This window comes from Delphinus delphis, chromosome 9, assembly GCF_949987515.2.
Source record: "Delphinus delphis chromosome 9, mDelDel1.2, whole genome shotgun sequence".
Lineage (NCBI taxonomy): Eukaryota > Metazoa > Chordata > Mammalia > Artiodactyla > Delphinidae > Delphinus > Delphinus delphis.
In genome coordinates, this window is record NC_082691.1 from 42,189,160 (window position 1) to 42,205,807 (window position 16,648).

The 16,648-nt window shown below is 35.0% G+C and overlaps 1 protein-coding gene across 1 annotated transcript; it reads right to left on the reverse strand.

Annotated features, from left to right (window-relative positions):
- Positions 1-694: 694 nt before the first annotated feature.
- Positions 695-15,439, reverse strand: C9H7orf78 (chromosome 9 C7orf78 homolog). The gene is given in 10 exon segments (XM_060019776.1): positions 695-745; positions 747-791; positions 1,357-1,496; positions 2,716-2,766; positions 2,769-2,799; positions 4,658-4,849; positions 4,851-4,905; positions 5,133-5,269; positions 5,271-5,330; positions 15,269-15,439. Coding segments are annotated over 10 exon segments (933 nt in total).
- Positions 15,440-16,648: the final 1,209 nt, after the last annotated feature.

Here is a 16,648-nt window from a genome sequence, read left to right on the forward strand (position 1 = left end):
ACAAAAGAAATAAGCTATTGTACAAGGTTATATTGTACAACACAGGGAATATAGCCACTACTTTATAATAACTATAAATGAACTATAACCTTTAAAAATTGTGTCACTATGTTGTACACCCAAAACATATAATAGTGTACATCAACTATAACTTAATTTAGAAAAAAGAAAAAAAAAAGCTATGCTATAGGTATGCTCTGGGTGGTGTTCGTGCCTGGATGGACAAGGGTATTCAAACAAGATGGGTGAGTCGGGAAGGCCAGAAGAAGGCTGTTGGGAGGATGACTCCCAGGAAATGGTCAAAGGCATGTGAGGAGTTAGTGAGTTGGTATGCCCAGGCTTCTCAGATGACAGGACATAGCGTTACTGAGGCAAGGAACACAAGTGTTGTTAACACTTGTGTGTGGAAATAGAATGTTTCCTGTTGTCTTGAAAGGAGGCAAAAGAATGTGGAATGGTGACATGGTCACTGGTAGTTTTCCAGAATTCAGCTGAAATCTAAGAAAAATAATAATTATCTGATCAAGGGACTGGATTCTTTCAGACTCCACTTAAAATGGTTTAAGCACCACGCAAATACTTCATTCATAATTCCTAGGATAGTAGAGCTCCCATAGGATAAAGTACACAGTAGTAAAAATAGTCATTTGAGTAGTAATTCTCAAGAGTTAATCTAAGTATTCAACAACAAATCTTAAAATTTTTGCTCACTGTTCTTGCATGTCTTAGTAAACTTTTCTTCCACAACGATCCATAAATGCACTGTATGCATCTGACCACCTTCTGTGTCTCTTAAGGAAGATGGTACAAAGGAAGTTAGCAAAAGCAAACATGTATCAACTTTAATTTTCGTTTATCTTTTTAAAATCACTATTTAATAATCTTTGCTTTAAAAGTTTGCTTTGCATGCCAAATGCACATCTTGTTCTGCTTGGACATACAGGGCTGTTCAAAGCAGCCTTATTTGTCCAGGGGAGAATTTGAGCCATGAAGTATGTGTTTCAGCAACTTTTTCTGAGTGTATGACAGAGTCTTCTTGTCAGTCCTTCTTACTTGAGTGCAATTCACTCAAAATGGGCTGCTCCAAATAAAGTGGGAGTAAACCTGGGTAAGATTCCTCACAATCTTCAGCCCTCAATGCACCATGCCAACTATCTTTGTAATAATAAAAAAAAATCCAAAATTCTAGATAATCCGCTATTTGCATTTTAAGAAAAATCAGAAATCTGCATGCTTTACTTTTAAAGATAGAAGTATCTTTCACTCCAATAAATGAAAAACTCCTTCATTAAAGCAATCATTAACGACAGTGCAGGAGACAAACCACAACAGCCATAGAGAAAGAGGCAAACTCACCGCGTGTGACACAGATTTAATAGGCCACAGGGCTTTTGGTAAAATTAGCATTGAATCCCAGGTGCATTCATGAGGCTTGTAGGTGATAAATCTTTCTGTAGTGTTCTGCTGACCTTCCTTCAGCAAAGGGCATCCACTTACTAGAGACAGGAAGACAAATGAGAAACTTAGCAATTACATTAGTCTTTGTTCATGATGTCTCTCAGAATATGGTCTCATTCTTGGAGATAAGGACCCAGGTGTAGTAAATTGCTGGGCAATCTATAAATGCGAATCTAAATAAAAATTTGCTTATCCTTTCTACCCTTTCTGCTGGAATTAATTTTGTCCTTCTTCCAGCTTCAATTCAAATCCTACCTTAGTTTATTTCCTTGGAAACCTCTTTTTAAAACTTTTTCACATTAGTGCTTTTTGACTGGAATGGCATATTTTGTATTCTATCTTATATTTGACTTAGACATTTCTTAACATCAAAGGCTTGGTCTTATTGGTCTACAAAATATTCTTGGTATTTTCTCCATAGTGACTCATATATCAGGAAACTTGAGGTGTACCAATTTAATTACACACCTAGAGAAGACTTTTTAAATTTAATCCATGCCAAAATGTATACATTGTTTGCAAATACATTATCTTAATTTTCCAATTATAAAATTATTTGCTACTCATTTTGAAAAGAAGAAAACAAAATTCAACCATTATCCCACTATCCAAAATCAGCCACTGTTAACACCTTATTGTTTTGTTTATAATTGATATGCAATTATAATATGTAAACACAGTATGTATTATTCACCCCTATCCAAATAAAAAATGCTGCATTATACAAATTAAGTCTGCATAAACACTATACAAATGGCACCATAATAATAATAATGGTATGTATATTTACCATGTGTTAGACGACACATGCTTTACATACATTAACTAAGTGCTTTACATATGTATAACAGATTTAATGGTCACAGTAATTCTATGATGAAGATTCAACTATTATCATTCCCATTTACAGATGAGGAAACCAAGATATAGACAGTTTAGGTAATTTAGGGCAATGAAGCCAAGATTCAAAGCTATGCAACTTGCTTCTGAAATGTATATATTAACTCATTGGTTCTCTACACAGAACACACTGAGTTACAAACTCAATCTTTAGTAATATATTAAAAGTTGTGGATAAGAAAGCATATGGATTGTTGCCATTAATTAACTGGGCATTTAAAAAATTTACTGTATCATTAAAGGTGATAAGTAAAAAAATACTTTTTAAATTATTTGCCTTTTTATGTATTACTATCAAGATATAATGCAGAAAATTTATTTTTTGGCCATATTCATAACCTTATTATAATAACTTACCTGTACTTAAGTGTTGTGACTTAAACTTTAATCCTTTTGGTTCCTTTTCTAAGTTGTCACAAAACTTGGTAAATTATGTTGGTACTAGATATGTAAAGAAAAGATTGTGTTACTACGAATAAATATTGTTTCATATTGCTAACATTCAATTTGGAATTTGGTTTTTCCAAATATTAAATATTTCACCAGTAAAATGCAATTTTGAGGATTTTGTTATAGCATTTAAAACTTGCCTATAAACATCTGATAGAATAATCTAAGATTCAAGACAGTGTATAACCAATTAATTTATGGTGGAGAGAGGACTTCGATTATCCTTTTGTGAATAATTCAGAAATGATATTTTAAACAGGATGAAATTAAAGGAATCTATTCAGAATTTGGTAAAGTAATCTTAAATGCAAGTAGAGTTACATGCTTTATTTCTAGAGCTGAATTTATTTCAGGCAATAGGAAAAATATTGAACAAAGCTAAAATAATTTGCTGAGGCTGGAATAGAATAAATATTGACTGTTTTTAGTAAACTATAAAACAAAGGTTTTTTTAACATGGTTAAAATGAACTAATATAAACTGAAAAGTCCCAGCTTGGTATTGACATATACACACTACTATATATAAAATAGACAACTAATAAGAACCTACTGTGTAGCATAGGGGACTCTACTGAATATTCTCTAATGAGCTATATGAGAAAAGAATCTAAAAAAGAGTGGATATACGTATACGTATAACTGATTCACTTTGTTGTACACCTGAAACTAATACAACATTGTAAATCAACTATACTCCAATAAAAATTTTTCCAAAGTCCCCCATTCCTTGAACTTTTACTTACCCAAGTCATATAATTCTAACTTTAACTAGTGAAATATTTAAATAAACCAATGGCATTTGATATTTAATTGACCTCCCCTCATCTCCAAATGGTAACATATTTCATTTACTACATATAAAAATGTTTAGATGCCCTGGACAAGTAGAGAAGGTTATGGATCAAGGCATCTTGAATTTCCCAACTTTTATCCGAATAGTTCCCAAGAGTTTACTTTTACTGAATATCTCAGTATTTCAAACTCTATTGTAAGAAATTTGTATATAATTGTCTCCTTCATTACTTAAAATAACCATATAAAACATATAGTATTGTTATCCTAAAGTATAAATAAGGAAAGAGGCTTAATAACTTGTACAAAATTATTAGAAAATAAGAGAGAGAACTGGGATACACTGATCCCAAAGGCCATGCTTTTAACTGCTTCCCTATGTTTTCCCAGTGGAATAAATTTTTTCCTTTTTCTATAATTTTTTTTTGGTATTATCATTCCTATTGCTTCACTCTTTACCTAACAAGAATCGTATTTATAAGTTAAATTATACACCTAAGTATAGGATATATTCATATACTAGTGGAATTATTTTTTGACTTCATTTGCATCTCCTTAAATATATATTCACCACCACCACTTTAAATTAGAAATTCTTGCTCATATATTATTTAAATTATTAATCATTAGACTCATTTAAATAATACAATATCCCCCCTTTGTCAATTTTCATTCACTCATCCATTTGTTCCATGATTTGATTTCATTACTACTAGACTGTAAACTCCTGGAAACTGAGGTCTGTTCTCCAATTACACCTCAGTCCAAACTCTTCTTGAGCCCTAGAAAAGCCATCCCTAGTTGGTCATTCCAACTGGCAGATAAAACCCCATCAGAAACGTTAACCAGAGTCTTACCTCTCCTTTCTCATTCATTTATTGCTGAATTTGAGTTGTATTGTTCCATGAGAAATAAAGATGCAACTTTATACACATTATATTCACATATACCTTTTTTGCTCATGTAATAGTTGTTACAATTAAGAAATGAATAAAAATAATATATTTCCCCCTTATCTCTTTTAAGTTATTTAGAATCAGATGTTCTTTTTGTACCTGTGGAAAGTTATGTGGTTTTGGATTGAGGTATACACCATTTGGATATTTTCCACTTTCCACAAATATTAACTTCACTTTATGTGAATCCAGATGAGGAAATGTAGTTATAAATTTAGGAGACATGGCCCTGTTGGGATGATTCCTTATGCTGGGAAAGTGAAGCATTGTTCCTGGAAAAAATACCTTTTTTTCTCCTTTCTTCTTCCTTAATGATCCTTGATGGCTTTTCTGGAAATCTCAAAGATGTATACAGTTGGGCTTCCCTGGTGGCGCAGTGGTTGAGAGTCCGCCTGCCGATGCAGGGGACACAGGTACATGCCCCGGTCCGGGAAGATCCCACATGCCACGGAGCGGCTAGGCCCGTGAGCCATGGCCACTGAGCCTGTGCATCTGGGGCCTGTGCTCTGCAACGGGAGAGGCCACAACCATGAGAGGCCCGGGTACCGCAAAAAAAAAAAAAAAAAAAAAAGATGTATACAGTTTATAACTAAAATCAGGAGGCTTTATTTCCCATATGTTGACTTTTATTTCAGATCGTGGTGCTTTCAGGACATTTTTTTTCTATTTGGAGTTGAGATCTTGTGTGGGACCCTGCTGTAGCCCCTTTGCAAACAATATTCCTGCCTCTCCTGCCTTTCCGGGACTCAAGGGTGTGTTCACATGTTGGAATCTGCAACAGATATGGAAATTGGTGAAGTATGCTACTGTAGAACTGTGTATTGAATATTTTCTCTCTGGGCCAGGGTGATCTCTAAAGGATTTATGAAGCAGGAAAAAAAGCTCAGAAATGACAAGGAGCGTGTGTAGAGGGGATGAAAGTATCATGGCTGCTGCGAGTATTTATTCAGCATCGTTGTCACAGTAGTCACCACACTAGAGACTAGGGATTCAAAATGATTAACTTGAAATCCATGTCCTTAAGTAACTGAGAGGCTATTGGGAGAAAGGCATGAAAACAAAAACCAAACCTGTGTAACGTGACAGATACTACAATAGTGTTATGAGAAGCAAGGAGAGTGCTCAGCTAATTCTATCAGGAAAATAGAAGTGACATCAAAAGAAAAGTTATCATTTGAACTGATCTTGAAGAATAAGTAGAAATATGCCAGGGGATAAAGGAAGGAAACAACATTTCACCAAGGCACAGAAAGTATGTAAAATTTGTCATAAGCTATTTCTAGGATTTCTATGGCCACCTAAACCATAATAAGTGCATTGTAGCTTCTAAGATTGGGATCTATGGATAAGAATCATGGATTTGCTCTTTGTTGATCTGTGACAAGGATATGGTTGGCACACTTCTAGGATTTAATGAAGGTGTTAGTATGTTACTAGACAATGCCAATGAATTTAAAACCTCCATGGAAAGAGGAATAATAATCAATTAAAATATATTTGGCTAAGTGGAAATAAAACAATGCTGGTTCCTAGGAAATAAGGATCTGAGGTGGGGATGAATTTCCTTGTCTTGTGCTAGAATCTTGTGTTGTTTGACAATAACATCAAAATAGAAGCTTTTCAAGATTCTAAATGTTATTATGCAGTAATTCAAAGTTGTGTATAAAGAGAAACTACTTTGGAGAAACACTGAAAATGTCAACTGGAAAAAATTAATAATAAATATTTTGTAATATAAAATGATAAATTGTTTTTCAACTTCTAATATGAATATATTTTTTTAATGACTACGGACCATTGAGAGAAAAGCAAGAAGCATGTGTGGCAGGAGCTTAGCATATGTATATGAGGAGGCAGTGGAATATAAAGATAGAAAAATCAATTGGGGTTATATTAGCAAAGGTCTTTAATGACACACCAAGGAATTTTAATGAATCAAAGATAATACAGAATTTCTTAACCAAGATAAGAAACACAAGAGGAGGATCAGTTTATGGAAAAAGACCATAATAATAAGTAGATTTAAACAAAATATATGTCCACTATATAACTGGAAGTATAGGCCTGTGGCTAAGTCAGCTTTTGCTGCAATAATGCTATGTAACAAACTGCTCACAAACTCAGTGACAAAATAAATTTAAAAAAAATTTTTTGCCACAGGTTGTGGGGAAGAGGCAATTAGGATTGACTGCTAACAAGTACAAGATTTCTTTTGGGGTTGAAAGACATGTTCTGGAATTAGATAGTGATGATAGTTTCACAACATTGTGAATATACTAAAAACCACTAAACTGTACATTCTAAAATGGCAAGTAGTGAAATTATGTTATATAAATTTTATCTCAATTAGAAAAAACAAATTAATCATTAAATCATGTTGGATAAATTTCAGTAAACATAAAAGACAAACTTTTTTCCTGGGAAATAGAAAGAACAAGACTATAGGTGTTATCTAATTGAGTCCACTTAAATTTTGCAAAAAATAGTCAAAGGGAACATGAAAGCTTCTGCACAGCAAAAGAAGCAATCAACAGAGTGAAAAGGCAACCTATGGAATGGAAGAAAATATTTGCAAACTGTTTATCTGATAAGGGGTTAATATCCAAAATATTTAAGAACTCCTTCAACTCAATAGCAACAAAAACAAATAACTTGACTGAAAAATGAGCTAAAGACTTCAATAGACATTTCTCCAAGGAAGATATACAAATGGCCAACAGGTGTATGGAAAGATGCTCAACATCACTAACCATCACGAAAATGCAAATCAAAACCACAATGAGACATCATCTCACACCTGTCAGAATAGCTATAATCAAAAAAATTAAAGACATTAAGTGTTGGTGAGGATGTAGAAAAACTGGAACACTTGTACACTATTGGTGACAATGTAAAATGATGCAGCCAGTAAGGAAGACAGTGTGGTGGCTCCTCAAAAGTTTAAAAATAGAACTGCCATATGATCCAATAATCACACTTCTGGGTATTTGTCCAAAAAATTGAAATCAGAATCTCAAAGAGATATCTGCACTCTCATGTTAATTGCAGCATTATTCACAACAGTTAAGATACAGAAGCAATCTAAATATTTATTGCTGGATGAATGGTGTTGGAGGAGGTCATCGTGAGGAAGTGACCACCAGTTGACCTGTGAGCTGGACCTAGGCAATCAGACGTCCCTTACCCGCTACCCTGTCCTTAGAATGTGTGCATCACTTGCCTTTCCTCCTCTAGAAGCTGCCCAAGGACACAGCCTTGAAATAGTAATGTGGTGCCGAGACTATCTGGACTGTATATGTGACTTTATCCAGTGAAGTCCTCTCTATAAACTTTTTAAATTGGGGGGGTGGGGAGCACAGAGATCTACTCATCTTGGCAGCCGCCCAAGACAAGTCATGTGTGTAAGTTCCTTCGCTTCTTAAACCTGCCTACCTCCCAATCTGGAGTGGTCTGCCTCTGTCTTCCATCTCTCCTTGCCCTCCACGTACAGGGGCCAGTTTCAGATTACACCTGTGCAGCTCCTGAGGAGCTTGCAAGCTAACAAATGGATAAAGAAAATGTTGTATATATACAAAATGGAATAGTATTCAGCCTTAAAAATGAAGGCAATTCTGCCATATGCACCAATATGAATGAAGTTGGAGGACATTATGCTAAGTGAAATAAAGCCAGTCATGATTCCTGCATGATTCCACCTATATGAGGAAATCTAAAAGAGTCAAACTCACAGGAACAGAGAGTAGAATGGTGGTTGCCAGGGCCTGAGGGGGAGGAGGGATGAGGAACTGCTATTCAACAGGCATAAAGTTTCAGTTATACAAGATGAATAAATTCTAGAGGTCTGCTGTACAATGGTGTACCTATATTAACACTGTGTTGTGCACTTGAAAATCTGTTAGGAGGCTAGATCTCATGATAAGTATTCTTATACACTTTTTTAAAAAGCCGAATAGAGACAAAAAAAGAGTGTGCTTAATATCTGAGTGAGAAGATTAGAAATTCCCCAAGTGTTCAAAAATATGTTATCCTCTGTTGCTCATTAATACATTAAAAATAAGGGAGAGTTGATGAATAGGGAGCCACTTACAATCTCTACAAAGTTACTATAAAATAATCACTAAAATAACACACCAGTTAACAAAATATGTGGAAATAGGATTACTATTTCCTAAGCAATGCAAAAAATATAAATTAAATAATAAAAATATGTTAATTTCATGTTTCTACATTATACAGTAAACAATAGGAATGTCTGCATAGAAATTAAAAGGGTTTATAAATAAAAGATTTTTAAAAAGAAAGGGTGAGAGTTTGAAGGTTGGCTGTACCCTTCCAAGATTCATCCAGAGGGGAGAGCATGCTGGCCCATATTTGATATTTTTATTTTCATTATCATATCTATCTAAACTTGAAGACTGATGCATGACTTTTCATAACCTGGGCCATTTAACATATAAACCATTAATTAATTCTTACTCTCATCTAACTTTCACCAAATCACCCTCAGATGATCATTTGGCTTTGCAATGTACAGTAGTCTACTGGAAGACAATGAGCTAGAAAAAAAATATGAGTTAGTTTGGTTTATTTTTCTCATAAACTAATAAATCTGCATGTTCTATTTTTCATGTTGGACTCTTCTGAACCTGGCTAATGTGACATCAGCCCTGACCTACGTACTGACCTGGAGCTGATGAAAATCAAGCCCTTGACAGTCAGTTGTTAATTTGCTCCCAGTATATGCCTTATTTTATAACCCTCTTGCCTCATTTATGACCCTTCACATTTCTGTAGAAATATATTTTTAAACTTCTGAGAAGCACTGAAGGCTCAGCCTTGACTAAAATTGTAAATATACCTGTCTCCTGCACGGCTCTGAAATCTGGTTACATGAGCAAAGAAAGCACACGAGTAGACTGATTCATGGTCAGGGTTTTGTAATCTCCTGCCATGAAAAGACATGAAGACTGATGGTGTTGGTGAGACAATGAAGTGTCCCACCAGGACATACAGCTATGAAGAAACTGACGAGGAGGGTTATAAACTGGAAGAATAAGAATAGATCAAGACCTCAGAAGTCTAATTGATATAAAAAACAAGTATCATGGCAGTTAGAGAGCTAGACAGCCATCAGACTAAGAAGCTGTGATTGCAGAATGCAGTGCTCGTCTGGCCCTCTTTTTGACTAGGTAGCTGGGAATGAACACGCTCATCTGTCACCTTGTTGCCACTAAAGCTCCCATCTGTCTCTCTCTGTATATGCCTGGGTCTTCCTGACTACCAAAAATTGCTACTATGCGATATTTAAACTAGTGAGAAATTATCTTTAATTTTGCATGATTCTTTATTTTGTCCTTATATTATGAATTTATTGTTACATATTATTCCTTGAATAATATGTGTGTAAAATTAAGCTTCTATAGTATAATATATGAATCATGCATTAGCATATGTCATTGTAGTCCCAAGACACCCCAGCAGAAAGAAATCAACTGGAGATCTAGTTGAAAGATTGAAGCCTGTGATGGCAATATCACATTATAATCCTCACTTTACATGGAAAAAGCTAAGGCACAGAGAAATACAAAGTCATAAGATGTGTAGCTGAGAAAGTCAGAAAAAGTAAACTAGCAATATTCTCATTCAGTCAAAGATTTAGTGGTAAATGTTGATATTACAAAAGCTATATTTTGGCCAAGATGTCTCACTGGAAATAAAAGAATGGCTTAGTCTGCATTCAGTAAGCACAGTTATTCTCCATCTATGAAATTACACTGGTCTCAAGGATCAGTTTAAATACCACCTCCAATAAAAGCATTGCCAGATCTATCAAGATTCATACTTCCTTCTGAATACAGCAATGGAACTTGAAGCTACATTTTGGCTTGTACCTTGTATTAAAGTTAGTTGTTTACAACATCTGCCCCCAAATTAGAATATAAAATTGAAACAAAGATTTCTATCTTTACAAACACTATGTAGGGCTCTGCATATTTTAGGTTGAGCCATGTGAAATTCCTTTTATTCAACGATTTTTCTACCTTACAAAAATGCAAACTTTAAATGGTTCAACGGTTTGAACCATTTGGCAAGCAATTGGTTGCCAAATTCTGGAAATTACAGATGCTCCTTTTTTGAAACTGTATCTAAAAGCTCAAATATCTAATTATATTTTTTTCTAAATTTGCTTACGTATCTGAGTTTAATTTTGTAAACTTAAGTATTTGGGGAGATAGACAGACAGAGAGATAGATTGATATAGATATATACCTGATACCTAAATGATGCCAACATAAGAAAAGAGCATTGTAAAATATTCTGCTATTAAGATCACAGTGAACTCCTTAGATCATGAATTCATGCACGTTTGTAGGTTTATAAAGAAACTCAACACTTTCTTCCAGCTGCGCTTTCTCCTTCTTAACATATTTCATGATCTCCTATTTATAATATTATATATAAAGAGAATGTTTCTCTCTTAAATGAATTCATCTCATATATCTTAACATAAAACACACAGATTCCAAAGACTTAGACAAATTGATAAACTGGAATAATTCCAAATAAACACAAAAATCAGAAGCATTCATTAGAAAATCAGTAACTTCACTCACCATTTAAAACTGAGAGTTTTAATAAAAATGTTTACGGCAGTATGTCTCAGCAGATCTTTTCTGCAAAGCCAAATAAGACTAAGCAAACAGTTTATAAGGGAAACATTTAGCCTTTGCTTTACAAAAGAACTTGAAGTATATTTAAGTGTTACCCACCCGGGTTGCTAAGAAACAGAATTAATTTTCTAAAGGAGTGAAGTCAGAGTAGGAAAAAAGAGTGAAAGCAGGACCTCTAATGTTGCCTAAAACCTAGTAACAAAGCAATAACTCCCGAGCTCTTTTTTGAAAGGTTAGAAAATCAACATACTACAAAACTCAATACTCAGTAAATGTCAAGAGGAAAAAAGAGAGAAAATAATTCCACTCCAGTGCAGTTTTCCTAAATGTCTTGACAATTTACTTTTCATATTTGTTTAGTAATCTCTTTTGTAAGTCAACGTGAGTTGACATTTAATATAAACACAATTTGAAAAGCAGTTTCAACTCTTTTATTACCTTGGGTTGAAGAAGGTTTGAGTTAATTTCCTTAATGTTCACTTTATAAGGCAAATGAAGATTACAAGTTCGTCTTCCTAACTTATGGCTTAACCTACTGATTTCTGCAAAATAATTTATGGAGAAAGCTTTCTATTTTTATTGATCAAATTCTACACTCAATGATAATATATATATCTTGGTGAGATTTAAAAAAAATAAACTTGTCATAGAAAATTTCAAATATGTACCAAAGTAGACAGAATTGTATAATGAATCTTCATGTAACCATCACCCGGCTAAAAAATTGATCAACTTATAGCTCAAATTGCTTTAAATATACCTCCAACTTATCTCCCTCCATTCCTCATATTATTTTGATGCATCATATCAACTTATCAGTAATTATTTTAGGATGTTTCCACTAAAAGATAAAAACACTTTTATTTTAAAAGCGTATGCATAGCACCACTATGACATGTAAAAAAAGGAACATCAATTCATTGATATTGAATAGCCAGGCAAAATTCAAGTTTCTAATTATCTCACAAAAGTCAAATATTTTTGGTTTTGCTTTTTTCTTCACAGTTTGTTTGTGATTTGGGCTAGTTATTCACTCTCATTTGGTCCAAAAAATTCCCGTGACCTGAGCATTAACTTCTCTCTTCCTCATATTTTTCTAATGAGGTGTAAAATTTCCTGAACGAAGATCTCTAAGTCTGGAGTCTTTTGACTAGCTTAACTATTGTTTCGTCTGAAGTGAAAGTTCGCCACTGGGTGGCAGTGCATTCCTTATAATTTTATCCCAGTTTGTAAACTGAGACTCAAAGATAAATTTGCCTGTACTGTTTTCCCCAATATTCAATTTCACTGTGTTTTTTCCTTGGGGAAATGACAGTAGAGTTGGGTTTACTCAATTTCTTACAGTTTTGATATAAAATTAATCTATCTTTATGCTGATTGTATTTCTCTTTCTCTCTCTTTGCATAGAGATGCATATGATTCTTTCTCAAAAGCATATGTTCAAAGTGCCTTTTATATTTGGTTCACTACTATTGTTTGCGATGCCAAAATACATATGATGTGGCCACAGATTTCAAGAAAATTATAAATAATTGGCTAGAAAAGACACAAACATCTCAAGACAGGTACTAAATGTCAAATGATCCGTCCTGACAGTTACTCTCCTGGGAAGTTAATGAGGGGTAGGTCCTTGAAGTTTAAGAACGTCTCTGAAAATTTCTTACAGCAACCAAGGTCTATTCTAATTCTTGACAACAACAAAGTTCTTAATAAAAAGGAGAGGAAGGGAAGATGATTTAGATGGGTGGACAGCATAAAAGCTACTTTAATTCTCTTTAATGCTTTCATGAATGCTTTTCAAGAAGTTTCTGTTAAGGAAATACTATTTCATGGTTAAGTGACTCAAGTTATATATAGAACCATCCAAAAATCTCCTCTTAAGTAGATACTTTGAGTGTATAATAAATTTTTACTGCACATGAATATGTGTGGGATGTGCAAGGATCTGTTGCTCAGCTTCCACAAATTTAGGAAGGTACCCTGTTGTGGAAAATAAAAACCTCCACACTCTGACTTTTATGTCTCCTGGTATTAAGGAATATGCACATTTTTTCTTTACTTTAATATAATTTTATTATCATCTCCAATATCTAGGTTTTTTTCTTTTAAAATTAACACATTAGATATTTGCCCTCTGGTCTTTGGAATTTTGGGTATCATAAAAAGTAACAAAGCATCATCTTATCTCTGCAAATTAGTATCCCTTATTTTTCTGTGCAGAGATGAGGGGAAGAAAATTAAAGCATGAGAGTGATCACCATTTAAAAGTGAAAAAGAAAATGTCCTATAGTGTTTTCCCTTCCTTTCCAGCTAATCTCTTAAGCTGAATTCCTTGGCTCCAGTTTGGGGAAACTTTTTATTATTGTCTCCTAAGGGTCAGTCACATAAGCTATCCCACACCACCTCTCACATCTTTGTTCACCTGAATTATGAGCCACACTTAATTTAAAGTAAGATTCTGGAAATTAGAAGAGAAGAGTTTTTACTTTTTATTACCCACCACTAAGAATTTAATAGCTTCTAGTTGGAAGGCATTGAATGCGCACATTTTTGAAAAAGCCACTTGAATAACGTATGTTTATACAAATGAATTAACTTAAAGTGTACTGTAGTAATAATCTTATCATGTAAATGCAGTTTGAAATACTCCATAAATTAACAAGAAAAATAGGTTTTCAATTATGTTCAGAATAAGAAAATAAGAATGAGGGAGTTTCTTGGGCAGAAGGAATAATATTAATGAATGCCATTATGTAGCTAAACAGTTTTGCTTCTGTTTTATCTCCTCCCTTATGAAAGGGAACAATTTCTACACTGAAAATAGCAAACATGAAGAGGAACAAATTGAAGCTTGAGTTAGATGAGGAGACAAGATACTATACTTATTTACATGAATTCAGGTCCATAAAACCATAGGAGTTACACTTCAGAACAATGAGAGAACTGGCACTGGGAAATGAGGTGGTACCCTGTGAAACCTTGTTGAGAGGACAGAGTTATATGAGTGGATATTGGAGATTAGACACACTTGAGTTTACCCTTGACACAAGGTGGGCCTCTTTGTGAGTGCCACCTAACATGCCACACAGTGTGGGTTAAGGAATGGATTTTACTGGGGTAACAGTTTTACAACCAAAGATCAGAAAAAAGGGGACTTGAGTTCTCAGATCTCCTAATATCCTCTAGGTGGGGAATGAGGAGTGGGGCACACAGTTGAACACAGGGTAGATGAACATTCTGGGTGACAGGAACTCCTCCTGTTGCTCTCCTGTTTACAGTGCAAGTCTGAGAGCACCTTTATCAGTGGGGATGTGGGGAGCAGAGTACACTGACTAACAAGTTAACTGCGCACCAGCCTTACTGAGTTTGGATGCCAGCTGTTCACAGGAGTGTCTGGGAAAGCCAGCTGCTCAGCGTTTGGTGACTTTGGGGACCTGTGCAAAGTTGCATTCCTATATTTTGAGGAAAAAAGCTAACAATGCAGGGGGAAGCTGAGATTAGAAGCAACCCCTCTCATCAGAAGAGGGAAGACCTCCCTGTTCTAGCTGTCTCATTGTCCAGGCAGATCAAGGTGAGCTGCCTGGAGCATCTTAGGAGAGTCATGCTTGTTGCACTACAGAACGTCAATAAATTCTACAATAGGTTTTCTAGCAGACAATTGGTGAGTACTCTAGGGAAGAGGGGCTTTCTTTCCACTATTAGAAATGGAGATCAATTCACCGTAGATTTATCTACAAAGCAGGGCTGTGTATGAATAAAATAGGCCTAATCACATGTGATGCTTTCACACTGTACATAAATTTGGCTGCTCTGCACTGAGCCTGAGACTGCCTGGGTCATTGTTATTGATGTTCATAGCTTGTCTGTTGATTTGTGCTGTTTTCTTTCCTTCCTCCCATGAGACTGCTCAGATTTACCATGGTTAGAGAACTGCTCCTTCAGTTATCCATGTTCAAGTCACACCAATTAAAACATGGCCCCTTGACAAAAGTGTGAGTGATGTTTCAAAGAAGGACTTATCCATTCCACATTTACTCACCAGGTCAAGCACTACAGTGCACAACACTGTCCCACATCTAAAACCAGCGTTATCAGTGACCTCTCCTAAGGACCTAGGCAAAATGGCAAACATTGCCTTCTCACCTCTTTCTACCACACCCTTCAGCCTCTTGGTGCCTCCCTTCACTCCCATGTCACACACTGCTGTCATTGTGTCATCCTCTGGTGGTTGCGAATTCTTGTTTTACTACCTCATTTAGTCTGTTGCCTTCTATAGCATTCTAAAATACATGTTTACTCTCTTTTATGCCTAATAAAAATACTAACCCTGTTCATCATTTTTAAACTTAGTATACTTTACCTCTTTTCTCAAAGTACTGATAAAAAATTTTAGTTCTATTTGTCCAACTTCAAAACAGTAGAGAAATGGATTTAAGAATAATAAATAATCTACACGTCTTCCACAGAGTGGCAACTGAAAATTATTCTTGACTTAATAAAATACTGACTAACTGATCTTTGCTGTGGGCCACTGTTCTAGGTGCTTTACACTTGTTAATACACTCAATCTCACAGCAACCTTTGGAAGTAAGTCCTTTTATTATCTCATTTGACAGATGAGGAAACAGAAGGAAAGAGTCTAGTGACTTGTTCAAGGTTACAGAGCTAATAAGCAATGGGGCCAGAATGAAAATCCACCCCATCTGGCCTCAGAGGCCTGGTTTTCAGCCTCTGCAGTACAATAACTCTAAATCAGTGGTTCACAAGGTGGGGTCCCGAGACCACTAGCATGAGTATCATTTGAGAATGTGTTAGAAATACTAATTCTCAGGCCCTACCCAAAAACCTATTGAGTCAGAAACTCTGGAGATGGGGTGCAGCAATCTGTGTTTTAACACACCCTCCAGGCGATTCTGATGTTCAAATTCAAATTTGAGAACCTCTGCTTTAGAGGTTACTGAGGGAACTGCTAGTACAGATTCTAAAACTTTTTTTATCTGCTTTTTCTTTATGTGATTTTATGACTGAAATCAGAGAAACTTTAACACACTGCAGTGCATATGTTAGAACACTTGTCAACACTGATAGAGGTATAGAAAATTTTTAGAAAACTTAGCGTACATTTAAAAAGCAAAACCAGGAATTCCCTGACGGTCCAGTGGTTAGGACATCATGCTTTCACTGCCGAGGGTGTGGGTTCGATCCCTGGTTGGGGAACTAAGATCCCGCAAGCCACACAGTGCGGCCAAAATAATAATAGTAATAATAGTAAAAATAAATAAAAAGCAAAACCAGAATCTATTAATGATTTTAAGATGATTTAAAGGAAAAAAATTTTACTTCTGTGAAACTACGTATTGAAAAAACTATAGTGGACCATAATGGGGAAGTAAGAGTTTTTTAAAAAGAGACATAAGCA